Source organism: Emericellopsis cladophorae (assembly GCF_022114955.1).
Source record: "Emericellopsis cladophorae strain MUM 19.33 chromosome Unknown NODE_6_length_900724_cov_123_231613, whole genome shotgun sequence".
Classification (NCBI taxonomy): domain Eukaryota; kingdom Fungi; phylum Ascomycota; class Sordariomycetes; order Hypocreales; family Bionectriaceae; genus Emericellopsis; species Emericellopsis cladophorae.
This window is the reverse complement of record NW_026250931.1, coordinates 586,995-603,325: the sequence shown is the minus strand read 5'-3', so window position 1 is coordinate 603,325 and position 16,331 is coordinate 586,995. Positions and strand designations below refer to the sequence as shown.

The following is a 16,331-nucleotide window of genomic DNA, read 5'->3' as shown; positions in this document are numbered from 1 at the left end:
TATTACACCTTTCCAAGATATATATTAAAAATGCCGATTGTGAGCGGGCCCCAATGTTCATCCTTCACACCGTAATTCTGGTGTATCCCTGTCCCAGAACTCAAAATGCAACTCCAGTAAATGTCCATACCCATCACGAGCTGTTGAATTCGCGATTGATGCAGGGAGCTCCTCGCGCTTAAGAGCCATGTTTCCGTTGATTGTACCACGCGCACTGTTGTTGATGAATGACCTCGAAAATCGAGGGCTGTCCTCGAGATGCTGGCACGTCGGCAGCGCGGGCCATGTAGCTTTACCAATGTCGTGCTAAGCCAGTAGCAAGGGGTTTTGCTCCACGCGTCCTGACGCGCGTATATATAAGAGGAAAAATAAGAAAATTGTCGTAAAAAGCGTGTCGTCATTCAGAAGTAGATTGTGACCATGTCGTATGCCGCTTGGTCACAACCCGACACGCGTGTGGTCCAGCCATGTCTGTACTCCTACCCCAAAGAGGTAGAGAATCAAAGCGCTCCAAACTCCATGTATGCAATGTTGGGGGTATTATACAGAACCAAGTCGCAAGAGACCCTCAATAGCCTCACGCTCCTGCGCGTCAGAGGGTCCATTGAGGGACAGCAACTCGATGGGCGTCTGCGGCGAGCGGATCATGCCATAGGAGCAGGATCGCGCGCCAAAATGGGGGCTGAAAGGGCCACGGCTAGAGAAGCTAGCGCGGTAGGACTCAGCGCGAAGGGCAGCTGCGCCGACGGCAGCCCAGTCCTCATCATCCGTGGCATCGTCCGGATCGTCGCCCAGGATCATGTCGTCTTCGGGGGCTTCCGAGCAGGAGGCTGCTCCAGAGCCGTCGAGCGACATGTTATCGGCCTCGTTCTCCATCATTGAGACGGCGCTGTCGTCGTACGAGAAACGCATAGACTCCTGTCCCGAGGATCGGGCCTTGAGTCTCTCGTGACGCGATGCGCCTCCAATGGGGATGCCGGGAGAATGGGGTGACAGCCTACTGGGCGAGGTCTTGCGAGACCTGGGGCCAGAGGTTCTGCGACAGGCGTCCCATCGCCCCCATCCTACCTTTTCAAAGTGTATGTCTCCTTGCGGTCCTCCTCCTTCGGTGCCTCGGCCCTCCAATGCGCCAACGACTAGCCTGCGCGCCTTCGCAGGCGGGATGCCCGAGAATCCGGGGACGGAGGTAGTCAGGTAGCCCATGATGTGCCTGATGGCCAGCGGGCCATGGTTCAGCAGGATGTCAGGCAGGTGGTACTTGGCGAGCAAGGCGCACGTGATGGCGCCTGCGGCCTCGAGGGCTGGCGACACGGATCTCCCGTCGGCTGACTTGTGGAGGTCGAGGTCGGAGTCGATGGGCTCGAGCCTGGCCTTCTGCAGCTGGGCCTTGAGGCCGTGGGCCGCGAGGGCTGGCGAGATGGAGTTGGGAGGAGTCGGGAGGTCGAGTGTTCTCGCCACAGTCGCAGGTTCGCTCCGATCCGCTACAACAGCTAAGTTGTCTCGGTTCAAGGAGGCCTGGGGGATATCGCGAGCAGCTGATGCCGTGGTAGCCATGATGCCGGGTAGGGGTCTTGAGTGCTTCGGAGTACTGCGACGGGACTGTTATCAGTTGGGGTTTCGTTGCAGTTTGATGAGAGGTTGATCAGAATGAATGAAAGAGATGGACAGGTCAAGAAGATGCGACGTCTGCAGCGACACCTCGGTCCTGCTTGCCTTGCCTTGCTGGCTGAGGTACTGTTGCCCGGGTCGCGAAACTGATAAGGACCGGAGGCCGAGCGCGGCACGTATGTAGGTACGTACCTGGACTCTGAAGCAACGGCAGCGAAGTTGACCGGGTGCAAATCGATGGACGGCGGGTTACTGGCAAAGCTGGCACGATGATCGTGACTGGTGACAGAGGATTCTCGAATGAGTATTTTGTTTGATCGTTTGTCTGTTGTTGTTGCTTTGAGAGAGGAAGGAAGGGAAGGGGAAGGGAAGAGGGAGTCATATCTGGATAAGGACTGGAGGGTTGCAACTAACAGTCATCCATCTGTCCACCCACCCATCCATCGCAATGACAACCCAACCCGTTCCGATGTGTGCGTGCGCCAGCCAGGCGACGGCATGGGAGCGCATGGAATGCATGGACTGAATGAATGGCCGATTGTGCCAGCTTGTGCCATCCACGCCCGCTAAATTTGGCGGCGTGTTCCAAGGCGCTGGCGGCCTGGCCAGGGCGTAGCAAGCAACGCCAGGCTCGCACCGGGATATTACAGGTACGTACGGGTACAGCCACGGAAACCAAGGCCAAGGGAGACTACAGACTGATGTGCGCACCCCATAGGGGCTGCCCTAGCGGCCTCGTGGCCCAAATCCCACAGGCCCGCGGTCGAGCAAGTAGCCCGTATCAGCAGCAGAGGGCGTGGAATTAGTGGCTGTGCATCAGCTGGTCAAAGGGTGAAGTTATGACGCCGTCAGCATCTGCGCAAGTGTGCGTGCATACGGACGCACCGAAGGCATGATTGCACCGTGGCTACGCTACAGCGGTAGTGCCCCGACCGTATTGTTATCGTCACAGATGTGCCAGTGTGCTTGATTGTGGGATACCTACTAGTAGGTACTGATCAGCAGCAGCGGTCGGCATCCATTCATGGTGCCACCATGAGGCCTGGCTCTCAACGACCGCGCAAGTACTTACCTATTCTTCATGAACGTCTCAGAATCATCTAGACCAGACCGTTTGTTATAGTACGCGTTCGGTATTGGGATTCTGGATCTCGCGAGGTTACATCCCAACTTGTGCAACACTAGCCCTGGACCCTGGCCGGGCTAATACTTCGCAACACGGTTATGCAGTTAATGTTTGGCTGGTCAGGAACAAACGCACGTCAGCCATCAATCAACATGCACAGAATCATCATGGTAGCTTCCATGCTGTTCGCCGGAGAATCCTTGGATTGTCTACGTATTTGACCAAGTGCCTGATGACACCGCCAGTTGCGCCGCCGCCACCTTTGTGCATTCTTGTCTGTGGTTTGCACAAACATGTAAGATTGAGGCCCCAGCCAACCTCATCTCCAAGAACCACTTGCCGACTCGCGACCTTGTTGCTTATCCGGCTCCCCGGGCCAGCTGGCTGGCGGATGCGCCGTGTTTTCAAATTTAGGAGAAGATGAAAAAAAAAAGGGAAAAAAATTATTTTGTCAAAGCTTACCCTTTAATCTTGTTGCCAGGGTTGCGATCGAATAGGGGCCCAAGGGCCGAAAATACTTCATTGACCCCTTGACTACCCTGATATGACCTTTATCTATCGTTCACTTAGTTGTTCGGCTGCAACGCACGCGCGGCGGCGGCGCGTTAAGACTCTCGTCCGCTTAGTCTACTGGATACTTCTTAGTCTAATAATGTTGCTTAAGTAACACCATCGTCGCAATAGCATGTTCGGAGGACTGGGCACGCCAGTGGACTAATAACGTGCACGCGTCACCATCACGAAGGCTCATGCATGCAAGCACTTTGATCCTCAGCGAGGCCGTGAGATCCACCGGGGTAGCGGAACCGCACACGGACAGTGGCACTCCCGTCTGGGGAGAGCTAACAACTTACACAGCCTGGCGATGGGTCGACTACGTACAACTTGGCAGCGCACAATCACAGCCCAAAATGCGTTTGCCAAAATACAAAATTCCGCGCTGCAGCAGTAAAGATACAAGTACTAATAAGATACCTACCACCTCGTCCAGGTATCAACCGATTAGCGTTATCATTGTCAGGCTGCCCGAGGATGGCGTCACCTAGCCTAATAACAACCACCAATGCGAGTCGCGATACAGTGCGCGTGCTACGACTGGACAGAACCAGCCGTCAATCAATCAAAGACCATTTATCAAATACATCATGACTGCGCAGTGAATTTTTGGCCACGCCTGCGATGTTCGGGTCCTAATGGAGACAGTCGTCATTCACGGCCGAAATGTCCCGCAGCCGGATGCGGTTTATTTCTAAAGTGCTGTGTGGTGGCATTAAGCTACACCACCCCACCCCCACGGCAAACCCTAGGTACTCGACGGAGAGATACGTACTTCACAAGTAAAAGAGGATGTGTCACTATTGAGGAGGTTGTGTCTACTGAGCGGGCTGTTCCGCGCGCATGCAGGTCTGCTCATCCTGGTGCCGCTAGAACGGCCTCTGTTGACTCGCGGCACTTATACCTGTTCGCCATCCAATGTTCGCAGAGACATGTGCAATGTGGTTGCGTATTGTGCAGATTTCCCATCGCGGAGACGCCAAACACACGCGCGACTTGGTCAAATTCGCGCAATAGATCCCATGCACCCCTCCCCTCCATCGCCCCCTTCAGCGCCGCGTCGTGATGGTCGTCGCAAGTCCCCAGTGGTACCGGCGAGCTGGCTCCTGTGCAACCATCACGTTGCTGGCAAGCGAGTCTCTGATTGGGGACATGCTAGTCAGCATCCCTCAGGTGACCCCCGAGTCTCCATCATTGAACGGTGCGCCACTGGCTCCGTTTGCGGGCTGGATAAAGACTCAAGCTGCACCCCTCTTCCCTCTTCCTCTTGATTGATGAGTCTGTTGGTGAGGTATCTATCAAATTGAGGGGGCGTTTGATCCGTGTGTCTTATCAACCACTGATAGACCCCACGTTCAGTGGAGGGCTAGGCATTGTGCTCCTCGGCGGGGCAGCACATCGTCAAGGCTCCGATAGATTCCGCCCAGTTTGTTGTACGTAGTACAAGTACCCTTCGGAGAGTATAGCTGCACTGTCCGAGGATATTGTCGCGACACCCTTGCACGGTGCTTGTAGCAGGTGGTATCTTGACGTGGCTCACCCTGCGAAGACGAACTCTCGGCATGCCTGTAATCTTCGATCAGCGTGGTCATAGAACGACGGCACTGCATTGGGGCCACCTACAGCTTTCAGAACATTGAGCTTTTCCTGTGACTGCAAGAAGACCTGGCGATATTGCGCAACGCTTTCTCGGAGCACCACTTCCTTGGTAGTCTGGCCTGCGCAGATGGCCTTCATCTTCGTCTCCATCTGCTTTCGGAGGAAGGGCTTGCCCAAACTGGTCTCAAAGTTCATCCGATCAAACCCCAGGATTAGTGCAACGCCAAGTCGCGTCGGCACAAATACCTTGATGCCCCTCCTCCCACCACCTGCACTCGTCCGTCCACCTCTGCCACCGCGAGCCACTCTCGCACGCCCGCGGCCGCGGGTGCCGCGGGCCACTGGAGCATAGTCGGGATCGTCGTCGTCGTCGTCGTTCGCCGCCTGTCCGCCCCGCTCTGTGGTCTGCACGTACTCGCGATCCTGAATTTTCTGGATATGTTCAGCCATGGTCGCATCTGTGCCAATGCCGTTGGCGTCCATGAGCGCGAGGAGATCTGCTTCCGTGAGGTAGTTGGGCGGCGAAGTTTTGCCTTCACTTAAAAGGGCTTCCGTTGGCTCGAACTGCTCGCCGACTCTCAAGTTGGGCAGCTCTGCAGAATCCTCCCACTTGTCGTAGATGAACACCTCGAGGTAGTTCCGCTCCAAGACGACAACACCATGGGCCGTGAAGATTTCCTCGCCGTATTGGAGCTCGATATCCGTAGCCATGCCTTTGGCATCCTCAGAGCAGCAGGCTAAGAAACGACGAACAATGTATTCGTAGATGCGGGCCTCGTCCGGGCTCAGAACCGAAGGCGAGGCATACGTGATAGGGTGAATCGGAGGATGAGCTTTGTCGTCGTGCTTGCCCTCACGAGGTTGTCGAAAGCCTCCCTGAACTAACCCCTGAGCGTGAGGGCCCCAACGCTGATCTGGCGTTTGCTTCTCTACCAATTTCTTGAGATCCATGCCCTTGTCAAAACGATCAGTCTCGGTTCTTGGATAGCTGACGAAGCCCTTGTTGTACAGTCCCTCCGCAAGGTTGAGTGCTTGTTGACCAGTCATGCGGAGCAAGCGAGTAGCGGCTTTTTGCAGCTCGACGGTGGTCAGAGGCAGCGGTTTGAACTTGCGAGTTGCTTTCTCTTGGACCTTTGTCACCCTTGCCTTGTTCGAATCGAGGCATCGCTCGTACAGTATCACGGCCGACAGACGGTCAAAGACCCGGTTCCGCGCCCACGAAAAATTGGCCTGTTTGCCGTCCTTCTTATGCATAACTCTGATGCTCCAGAACGCTTCAGGGGTGAAGTTTCGGACTTTGAAATAGCGGTCCACGACGAAGCCGAGTGTGGGAAACTGACAAGATCCTGCGCAACCTTAGCCAGGGGGTATTGCGTTCGAGAGAGGGAGAGTAATTACCATAGCTGATCATCAAAGACTCAACAGGACCTCCCATGGGTCGAAGACTGTTGGTGATAAAGCGGGTGAAAGCCCATCCTACACGCAAATCGAGCTCAATGCGAGCCGCTACAGCGTTGACGAGCTTTGCATCTAGGTTACCTAACCTTCGCGCCGCATTGAGGACATGTCTGTGACCAGGCACAATGTCAGACTTTTCTGGCACACGACCGGGAAAAGCAAAAACAAACATGACTCACGCTCGTTCAATGTTGCTAAAGGTCGCACGCTTGACGGTGATATCGCGGCGACCAACCTTGGCCGCCTCGACAATTTCGTGGCCAATATATTCCCCCTCCAGATCGCAGTCGGTCCATATGACTAGCAGGCGAGCGTAGCGTGCTTGGTCGGCAATGTTCTTGGCAATGGCTTTTTTATCCTGACAGTGTCAGTACCACATAAGCAGCCTGCTTGAATTGTCACTTACATCATGGACCGTGGTGATGGTGGGCGCACCAAAGAGGGAGACAGGCGGAGGTGATTCCCAATTCTTGTATCCGTCGGCGAAGAGAGTCTGGGTCAGATGGCCAACAACGGCCGTCATTGTCACATCGCATTGTCCCCATGGCTGACCAAAGTCGAAAGTGAACGCGTAGTTCTTGATGTACTGCGAGCGTGTGTTGTGCTATAGCTGTGAGCAGCCTGATCTGAATGTGATGTTCCTCAAAAGGCTTACAGTCTGAAATGAACCTCCAGACAGGTGCTTTGCAACAGCTTTGGAGATGGATGGCTTCTCGGCCACGCACAGGACCTTCATAGTGCAGTGTCAGTGGTACGAACACGCTGTGCTAGATCTTTTCACACTGCTTTTCTGGTGTCGGGAATGCGAAGGAATGCTGATGCTCATCGATGTCCCGACGCGCAACGATCGACCTTGCAACCGGACAGTTAGGGCAGGCGCGATGCGCAAAACTAACGTATCATCGTCACAAAATCCAGTCTCGCCTCGATAGCCACTTATGGATGGTCCAAGGCCTCATGCACGGCGATCGCGAGAAGATCGCGAATCAAATTTCAGGGTTATTCTGTTCGAAAGCGACAAGTCAACCTTTGCTTGCAATGGACGGCGGTGAGATTATCGATGCCGCAGGCACGGCAACGAATTACGGTACAGTGCACGCCTGCTCGTGATTTGAGCCAATCATCAACGGGCACACACGGCAAGATCCCGCATTCCGAGCACCAAGCTGCCCTGCCGATCCACTGTAAATCATTGCCTGCTAGGGACTGGACCTTGCAGAAAGTAGTGCACATCCCCTCCGAATCTACGTAGTCTAGAACTGTAGCTGCGCGTCGATGACGATGAACCACGCGATGATTTGGATCGCCTAGTCGCATAAAACCCACAGCGCACCCCAAATTGCGACAGGTAAACATTTGCGCCAAGCTCCATCCATCCCTCGAGGATATTCGACATGGCGCTCCCACTACTGAAATCCCTCAAAGAATGCGGCGAATACGCAAAGACCGTTGAGCCATTCTGGCCACAGCTGTACGAGCTGCCCTACAAGCTCCTAGACAGCTACCACAGCCTGGATCGCGTGAAGCAGCTCTATATCGATACGAACCCACTCATGTCGGGCCTGGCGGTGTCCTTGTTCTTGGCTCCCATCTTCCTGGTGGTTTCGGAGATCAACAGGAACTATTCGCAGGTCGATAGGATGTGGAGTATCCTTCCCAACCTCTACGTTGTTCACATCGCATTGTGGGCGAGGGCGGCTGGCATGCCTCATGAGCGCACAGATCTGTCTGCTCTGACGACCACACTTTGGAGTGTAGGTGCTTTGTACGTGTAATTATTGCGGCCATCCGACTGACGTTCCCCAGATCCGTCTTACGTTCAACTACTGGCGCAGGGGAGGGTATGAAAAGGGTTCAGAAGACTACAGATGGTAAGCGTTGGCGATACGCATTCTGTGTAAATGATACTGACCGATTTAGGGCCATCCTTCAGAAATATGTTCCCAAGTTTATCTGGTTCATCTTCAACGTCACCTTCATCTCGACCATTCAGAGCGTGCTGCTCTTTGCTTTCTCCTCCGTTCCCGCCTACGGAATCCTCTTGGCCACAAAGTTCGAACCTGGCCTACAAATGTCGGACTTTGTCTACTCAGGCATCATGGTTGCTTTTGTTGTCAGCGAGTTCATCAGCGACGGTCAGCAGTGGAGTAAGGTTTCCCTCAATCGCAGTTTCAATTGATCAAACGGGGGTGCTCATGCGTCATCACAGGCTATCAGACTGCTAAATACCAGTACCGCGACGACGGCAAAGTCCGCGGCGGGTTCACCAAGAAGGATCTACAGCGTGGTTTTCGCACATCTGGCCTGTGGGCTTACAGCCGCCACCCGAACTTCTTCGCCGAGCAGATGGTCTGGTTCGCCTTGTACCAATGGAGCTGCTATGCCACAAACAACGTGTACAGCTACACTGGATTAGGCGCAGGGTCTCTGTTCTTGCTTTTCCAGGGATCGACGGTCTTGACTGAATACATCACGCAGAACAAGTATCCCGAGTACAAGGCATACCAGAAGCAGGTCGGCATGTTCTTCCCCTCCTTTACGGCGTACCAGCCCCCAAAGGAGCAAATCGAGGGCAAATTTCAGTAGACACACAACACGGGGGGCTGACCAGGAACGGGGACTGGGGGTTGATGGTGCGTTTATCACTGGGTTACGGCGTGGCAAATCATAGATGTATCTCTGTGTGTATGTTTGGCCATCTATTATCTATTCAGCAATCCGCAAGTCGCTCAGCGTATCCGCATAAAATGAAGGTACCGCTATCGCGTCTTCTTTCTCCCAAGCCGCCTTGTTGTCGACGCCCGTCAAGACGTGCAGTGTACCTCCCAACTTGCCATCTACACCAAATTTGATGTCGGTGTTGAGACGGTCTCCGATCATACACGTCCTTTGGCGATTAAGCTGGAATTTGCCCTCAACGGCGTCCATCATGGCCTGGCTGGGCTTGCCCAGCTCAAGAGGCTTCTGACCCGAGGCATTGACGAGAGGGGCCATGGCGGACCCTGCGCCGAGGAAGAAATCGTGGTGCATGGGGAGAGTCGAGTCCGTGTTTGTGGCTAGGAATTTGGCTCCCCGCTTCAGGTAGTGCAGGCCATGGGCCATCTTGAGGTAGTTGAAGTGGTAATCCAGGCCGGCGAGCACAACTCCGACTTCGGGATCCAGCAGCGAACCGTCCGCCAGGCCTTTGAAGTCGGCGTCCGTAATGTCCCGCTGGAAGTCGGGATCCGTGCCGCCAATGTGCGGTACGTTCTCAGCATCGAGCTCACTCTCGATGCCCTTTTCGCCAAGAATGAAGACCTTGTTCTTCCCCTGCGGCAGTTTGAGGATACGCGAGATGTACACGGCGGAGGAATACGCCGAGCCAAAGATGTCATCCGCATCGGCAGGAATGTTGAGCTTGGACAGTTTCTTCAGGTACTCCTCTCGGGACTTTGTGGAATTGTTCGTCACAAAGACTGTGCGTTTGCCTATTCCGATGGGTGAGTGATAGGGCCTCTCACAGAGGGGGAGGGGAGGGGTAGAAGTTGACCTTTGGCGCGCAACATTGCAATCGTCTCGGGGATGCCATCGTAGACGTGATCGCCGGACCAAAGAACGCCTTATGAAGAGTAAGATTCTGCCAACACGTGCTCGTCATGCAAAGTACCATCGCAGTCAATGAGGAAAACCTGCAGGGGTCATGTTAGGGGCGCTCTCGTCCGTTGGGGCTTTGAGACGCTTACGTCGAACTTGTCGAGAAAAGAGTCCACCGCGGCGCGGTCATTGCTCAAGTAGGTCACCGCCATTCTGTTTTGCAGCGGAAGCAGCAAATCTGATAGTTGGTCTACGCTGACGGGGGTTTCAGGTGCTCAAGTTGTGTGTTGAGGCTTTTGACATCAATCCCCGATGGATGACTAACATCGCGGACAGAAAGCCGATTGCCACTCGCCACTTTCCCATTCGAACGATTACGAACCAGACCATGTAGAGTCGCATCATAGATCGCACCCGAATCCTGGAAGAACAGGTATATCACAATGTAGTTTTCTTGCAATTTCACTGACGGGTTGGCATTTAGCATAGGCTGAGAAGAGAGCTGTCAAAGGCTGAGAAGAGAGCTGTCAAAGGCTAAGAAGAGAGCTGTCAAAGGCTGAGAAGAGAGCTGTCAAAGGCTGAGAAGAGAGCTGTCAATGACATACATGGTGGCCGTACGATCGTTGACAAGCTCAGTGTTCGGGCCAAGATAGAAGAGCAGCGAACTTGAATCCCCCAAGGTATGCGCAGATTCAAATTCAGAGGCAGTGCTATCGTTCTCGCTGCTGGCCTACACGGTATCGAAACACCGTTGTGGGCGGATTCGATGACAAGTGCTGCTAGACTGTTGAAACCTCGACATTAAGCTGCTCTATCAGCAATTGACTGAATGCGGCCCCCAAGAGTGAAACCATAGGCGACAGCAGCAATCAGTGTGCCCAGATTCAAAAGAGAAGATACCCCATGGAGCATCCCGAATCGCCTGTTGAGAACCTGCATCTCATCCGAATGAGGACCCGCGGCATCCCACTCTTTGCCGTCACGTTTGGCTAATTACCGTCAGCTTCGCACCTCTGAAAGTAAATTTGAATTGCTAGGCTTGCTTACCTTGACCCCTGCGCTCCTTCATCACACCATTAACCAAGGGGAGTAGCAGAAGTAGGTTAGTGGCACCAGTGACGAACATGACGCCAATGGGAAGCAAAGACTGATAAAGTTGCGACTGGTTCAACAAGCCCTGCACACCTGATGATAGCCCGAAGAGGGCATTGCCGGGGAATGTCAGGGCCATGAGAACAGGGGCAGCTGTTTGAATGCCAAAGTAGATGGGGAAGATCGCTTGCTGCAAGGAAGAGAAGATGGGGCGCTCAACGGTTTTCCACATGACGGGACCATTAACAAAGGACTAGAGTACGACAATCAGTACAGGTGCACTCTGGCCAGTTCTGCGTGGACTAACATGGAAGACCGACGTGCCCAACAACGTCCCGTATCTAGGAACATTGTTAGCTGCGTGGAAGCTCCATTGCGGAACGGGTTTCAATATACGTGACGATGTGGTATGGAGCCACTGAGAAGAAGATTGAGCTCGCCATGATGGATATTCTTGGTGTATTGGCCCAGCAATGAAGCTGACTGAGAATTGTTGTAGTCAGGAGTCCCTGACGTCCGCGACTTGAATGGAGCCACGCATGAGATCATGGATAAACCACGTGATCCCGTGTCGGCGTCGCGTCTAGAGCCAGTAGGCATCCACCCCACCTCAACCAAGCTTCAACCATTTCAATGCTGTCAGCTCCACTCTTCTGCCTAAAAAGTACCCAGGGGTGCGACACTGAGCTTGTGGAGCTTTGACCTCTCCTACATATAAGCACTGGACTGTCCCAAGATATCCGTACAACGAACTGAAGCATACGCGCGTCTTTCTCAGTCATTGAGGTGATCAAACCAGGCCATTCACCATGGCCGACAAAGAAGCGACAGTCTTTATCCTCGACCTCGGCTCGTCTATGGGCCAAGCTCACAATGGTCGCGAAGAGTCGGACCTCGACTGGAGCATGCGATTTGTTTGGGACAAAATAACCGATGCCGTCGCGTCCAACCGCAAGACTCTGAATGTGGGTGTCATTGGCCTGAAGACTGATGACACGAACAACAAGCTGGACAGCACAGAGGGCTATGAGAATATTTCTGTCCTCCAAGGACTACAGCCGATGACTATGACGGACTTGCGTCAGCTCCAAGCTTCCATAGTCCCGAATCAGACCAGATTTGGCGATGCCATCTCATCAATTGTCATTGCGGTCGACATGATCGAGACAAAGACCAAGAAGTTGAAGTACATTCGCAAGATTTACTTAGTCACGGACGGCCAAGGCAGCATGGACGTTGATGACATTGACGACATTGGCAAGAAAATGAATGCCTCCGGCATCGAGCTGACTGTCCTGTCTGTGCCATATCCTTCTGTGCCTTAGCGCTGCTAACCAAAGCAGGGGCGTGGACTTTGACGATCCTGAGTATGGCTTCAAGGAAGAGGACAAGCCGCCACACAAGGTCAGACAAAGCACTGACATTGCTGTATCCTTGCTCACAAATCATCAACAGAAACAAAACGAGCGGGCCTTGCGCAAATTAGTGGAAGCCTGCGACAATGGCAGATTCGGCACCATGGCAGATGCAATCGATCGCCTGGACACCCCTACCGTCAAAACACCTAAGCCTTACAAAACTTACGACGGCAAATTGACACTCGGCGACCCCAACACATTCCCTGCCGCAATGAACATTGATGTCGAGCGGTATTTCAAGACACATCTGGCACGACCACTTGGAGCCAGCACTGTGGTCACGAAGCAAGACCAACCCGGCTCACAAACGACTGAGACCGTAGAGGGCAATGATATGATGGACGGTGTAGAGTTTACAGGCGTCAAACAAGCACGGACGTACAAAGTCAACGACCCAGATGCACCTGGTGGTAAGCGGGACGTCGAATTTGAGTCCCTGGCCAAGGGGTTTGAGTATGGACGAACAGCTGTCCATATCACCGAGTCGGAACACAACATCACCAAGCTGGAAACCCAAAAGTGCTTCACGATCCTGGGATTCATTCCTTGGGACAGGGTACGTGCGCCAGCGTCGTCCGAGAACTGCACTGACTGACCTAGTATGAAGCCTTCCTCAACATGGGCGAGGTCTGCGTTACCCACGCGAAGAAATTCGACGAGGCCTCAGAAGTGGCTCTCTCAGCCCTGATCTGGGCCCTTCATGAGGTACAATCATATGCTGTGGCGAGACTCGTGATCAAGGAAGGCAAAGAACCTCTTCTTGTACTGTTGATACCACATATTGAACCGGGCTTTGAGTGCCTGTACGACGTACCCCTCCCTTTTGCGGAAGATGTCCGCAGCTATCAATTCCCACCGTTGGATCGTGTTATCACGGTCAGTGGGCAAACACTGAGCAAGCACAGATTCATCCCTTCTGATGATCTCAATGCTGCCATGGGTGCATATGTCGACGCAATGGACCTCTCAAATTATGGGATCGATGAAGATGGGTTAGTTGGTAGACGCGCTACCGCATACTAATGTACTGACAGAATCTCAGAGCGCCGGCAGAATACATGCCCATTGACGACACGTACAACCCCTCGATACATCGCATCAATCACGCCGTTCGAAATCGAGCTGTGCACCCCGAGAGTCCCGTACCAGAAATCCCACCTCAGTTGCTTCGTTTCGCCGAGCCGCCACATGAACTGGTCGAGCGAGTCCAGAGGAAGATAGATACTCTGATTGGTGCAGCAGAAATCAAAAAAGGTACGCTCTGCGCTATGCAAAATCCCGAGTCTCTCCTAACGTTGTCAAGTACCACCAAAAGCCAAGGGCAAACGTCGTCGCGATGCTGTCAAGCCTATTTCCGGCCTCGACGTGGATGCCCTGCTCGGCAACACCCGGCGAGGTCAAATATCACCCGAAAACGCCGTACCGGATTTCAAGCACGCGCTCGAGACCGCAGATTCAGAGGAGGCTCTCGAGGACGCCTCCAAGCAGATGGGTGCCATCGTTCGTTCCTTGATCACGGACAGTTTTGGTGACAGCAAATACAACCGAGCCATTGAATGCTGCGGTGTCATGCGCGAAGAGTTGATCAATATGGACGAGCCAAGCTTGTTCAACACCTTTGTCGTAGACTTGAAGAAGCAGCTGCTATCCGGAACCCTAGGGGGCGATCGGCGAGACTTTTGGTTCAAGCTTAGATGGGCGCAACTAGGCTTGATAGACAGCAGTCAGTCGGAGTCATCAGATGTGACTACAGATGCAGTAAACGAGGTGAGTGAGCATTGGCGCTGGTCAGAGCAGTACTGACCCTGACCAGTTTTACAAAGCAAAGTGAGGCCTCTGAGGCCGTTTGCCTGCGTGTGATGTGCGTGCGACCAGCCCGAGACCGATGTTGTCCGGGTCAATCTCCAAGCTTTTTGAGGCAAAGGTGGTTATTGATAGATAACTCTCAATTTAGAGGGTATGCGAATAGGGCTAGCAATCCTCAAAATCGAACAAAGATGTCTGAAATAATTGCGAGTTTGTCCCATCTCCGACCGCGTTTGCTCAATCACCCCGTTCTTGCTTGGTTTGCTGTGCTGATGCATCCATCCGGAATGGCAAATCGCAGGGCCTCATTTCCTGCTCACCTCTTCCGAGCTCACGAACCGATGATCTTTATTTTCAGGCTCATCACGAAACGTTACTTTTTTCACTTTAGACACCAAATTGCCAAATAAATCTTCTGCAAACGCTGAGTTCTGAGCATGGCGGACGATGATCTCAACCAACGGCTACAGACGCTATCTCAACTGTTGGGCAAGCATATCTCAATTGTCGAGGTTGCAGATGACAATCTAGAACAGCGCGAACATGAACCATTGACTCAGGAACACGCCCTTCCTACGGAGCCCTGGGAACCTCATCCAGAGCCTGTAGCTGACGATGCTCCGAAGAAGTTTCTCAACCACGACGCCAGTCCTCTCCCTGATACGGAGGGCGCCTTCGACCCCGAGAGGTTCGACAAGGACAAGCCAAGCAAGGACGACATCGATCTCTGTCCTTGGAACGTTGTGATGAACTACCCTAGCTCGTTCATCGGGAAAACAAACCGACCGCACGTAGAGCCGTACTTTGAGAGAATCTTTGAGGGTCGAGTCTGGGACTTGTGAGTACAAACTGTGCTAGTCGCGGTCATACGTACTGATATCATCAGCTTTTATCTATACCACCCATCCAATCCGGCCGACAAACCCTACCTCTTCGTGCCGACTTCCCAGTTCCAGCTCTTCCTCGATCAAATCAACGAAGAACTCAAGATATCCCTTTCTATCCCGGCTGGTGTTAACGCTGACTGGTTCTTCCTACGATTCACGAACGACGTCGCCCAGCCTCGCTATCTACGTCGCAGTTCTGAGAGCGAAGATATCGACGATGGCTCTGCTTGGCCCGATCCAGATGAACATGACGCAAACTTATTCCATGCGTCTACGCCGGTCCAACAAGCCGAGTTTGAGCGCAAGCTGAGGCTGTTCAATGCGGCCGAAGTAAAGGACAGAGACAAGGGCCAGTCTAGGACCGCGGAGAGGAGAGCCGATCGACAGCACATACTCTGCACGACGCAGCAGCTGCTCGGACTCAAGCCAGGCACCCCCGTCGGTATAAAGGGCGACCAACCAGTGGTTCTTGTTGCCATCGACGTTGAGGCTCTTGAGCGACCACCGAACCCGGTGTCGGAGGTCGGCGTTGCGATACTCGATATGAAAGACATCCAAAACGTTCCTCGCGGTATATGCGGCCAGAACTGGTGGCCGATGATTGTACCTCACCACTTGCGAACAAAAGAGTACTCTGGTCTTTGTAACTTTGAGTTCATCAAGGGCTGCCCCGATGCCTTCGACTTTGGGTGCGCGTGCTTGTGCCATGCAGAGATATAAGCTGACGACTTTTAGAACCAGCACCTTTCCCACTATAAAGCAGATGCCAGCTGCGATACTCGACATCATTCAGCCCTTGATCGACGCGAAACGCGAGCTCGTTCTTGTAGGCCACGACACTCAGCAAGATGTCCAGTATCTAGCCTCGATTGGTCTTGACCTACATGCAATGAAATGCGTCGCCCGCATGCTAGACAGCCAAGCCATTCATCAGGCCTGGCAGGATAGGGACCAGGGCCGCGGTCTGTCCAGTGTCTTGGCTGAGCTGGGTATCACCAGCAGAAATCTCCACAACGCAGGTAACGATGCCGTGTTTACTTTAAGGGCGTTGATCGGCGTGGCGATGGAGCAGATCAGGGAGGAGTCAGCCACGGCAGAGGGGAGCGAGTACACCCCCGAGCTTTGGGGCACTGATCCCCCTTGAGGGAAGACAGGAATGAGGAGAGGATTGGGTCATTGCATTTGCATCTTGCTGCGTACCTTGCAACA

At 53.5% G+C, this 16,331-nt stretch overlaps 5 protein-coding genes across 5 annotated transcripts; 2 read left to right on the top strand and 3 right to left on the bottom strand.

Annotated features, from left to right (window-relative positions):
- Window positions 1-540: 540 nt before the first annotated feature.
- On the bottom strand, window positions 541-1,554 carry J7T54_001755 (uncharacterized protein; the record flags this gene model as incomplete). Its single annotated transcript, XM_051503785.1, has 1 exon — window positions 541-1,554. One exon carries the CDS (start codon window positions 1,552-1,554, stop codon window positions 541-543), a length of 1,014 nt encoding a protein of 337 aa, XP_051364735.1.
- Window positions 1,555-4,338: 2,784 nt separating this feature from the next.
- J7T54_001754 (DNA topoisomerase-like protein) lies at window positions 4,339-7,082 on the bottom strand (the record flags this gene model as incomplete). The annotated part of the gene is made up of 7 exons (XM_051503784.1): window positions 4,339-4,429; window positions 4,830-4,855; window positions 4,913-6,234; window positions 6,287-6,456; window positions 6,526-6,704; window positions 6,753-6,950; window positions 7,002-7,082. The coding sequence occupies 7 exons, from the start codon at window positions 7,080-7,082 to the stop codon at window positions 4,339-4,341; spliced, it is 2,067 nt and encodes a 688-aa protein (XP_051364734.1).
- Window positions 7,083-7,740: 658 nt separating this feature from the next.
- On the top strand, window positions 7,741-8,932 carry J7T54_001753 (Protein of unknown function (DUF1295); the record flags this gene model as incomplete). The annotated part of the gene is made up of 4 exons (XM_051503783.1): window positions 7,741-8,100; window positions 8,153-8,217; window positions 8,267-8,493; window positions 8,556-8,932. The coding sequence occupies 4 exons, from the start codon at window positions 7,741-7,743 to the stop codon at window positions 8,930-8,932; spliced, it is 1,029 nt and encodes a 342-aa protein (XP_051364733.1).
- A 120-nt stretch (window positions 8,933-9,052) lies between these two features.
- On the bottom strand, window positions 9,053-11,454 carry J7T54_001752 (uncharacterized protein; the record flags this gene model as incomplete). The annotated part of the gene is made up of 8 exons (XM_051503782.1): window positions 9,053-9,813; window positions 9,993-10,014; window positions 10,069-10,132; window positions 10,525-10,649; window positions 10,820-10,908; window positions 10,967-11,264; window positions 11,319-11,352; window positions 11,408-11,454. 8 exons carry the CDS (start codon window positions 11,452-11,454, stop codon window positions 9,053-9,055), a joined length of 1,440 nt encoding a protein of 479 aa, XP_051364732.1.
- Window positions 11,455-11,820: 366 nt separating this feature from the next.
- J7T54_001751 (ATP-dependent DNA helicase II subunit 2) lies at window positions 11,821-16,266 on the top strand (the record flags this gene model as incomplete). Its single annotated transcript, XM_051503781.1, has 10 exons — window positions 11,821-12,308; window positions 12,355-12,415; window positions 12,467-12,985; window positions 13,030-13,421; window positions 13,472-13,683; window positions 13,733-14,196; window positions 14,253-14,294; window positions 14,796-15,073; window positions 15,122-15,811; window positions 15,858-16,266. 10 exons carry the CDS (start codon window positions 11,821-11,823, stop codon window positions 16,264-16,266), a joined length of 3,555 nt encoding a protein of 1,184 aa, XP_051364731.1.
- Window positions 16,267-16,331: the final 65 nt, after the last annotated feature.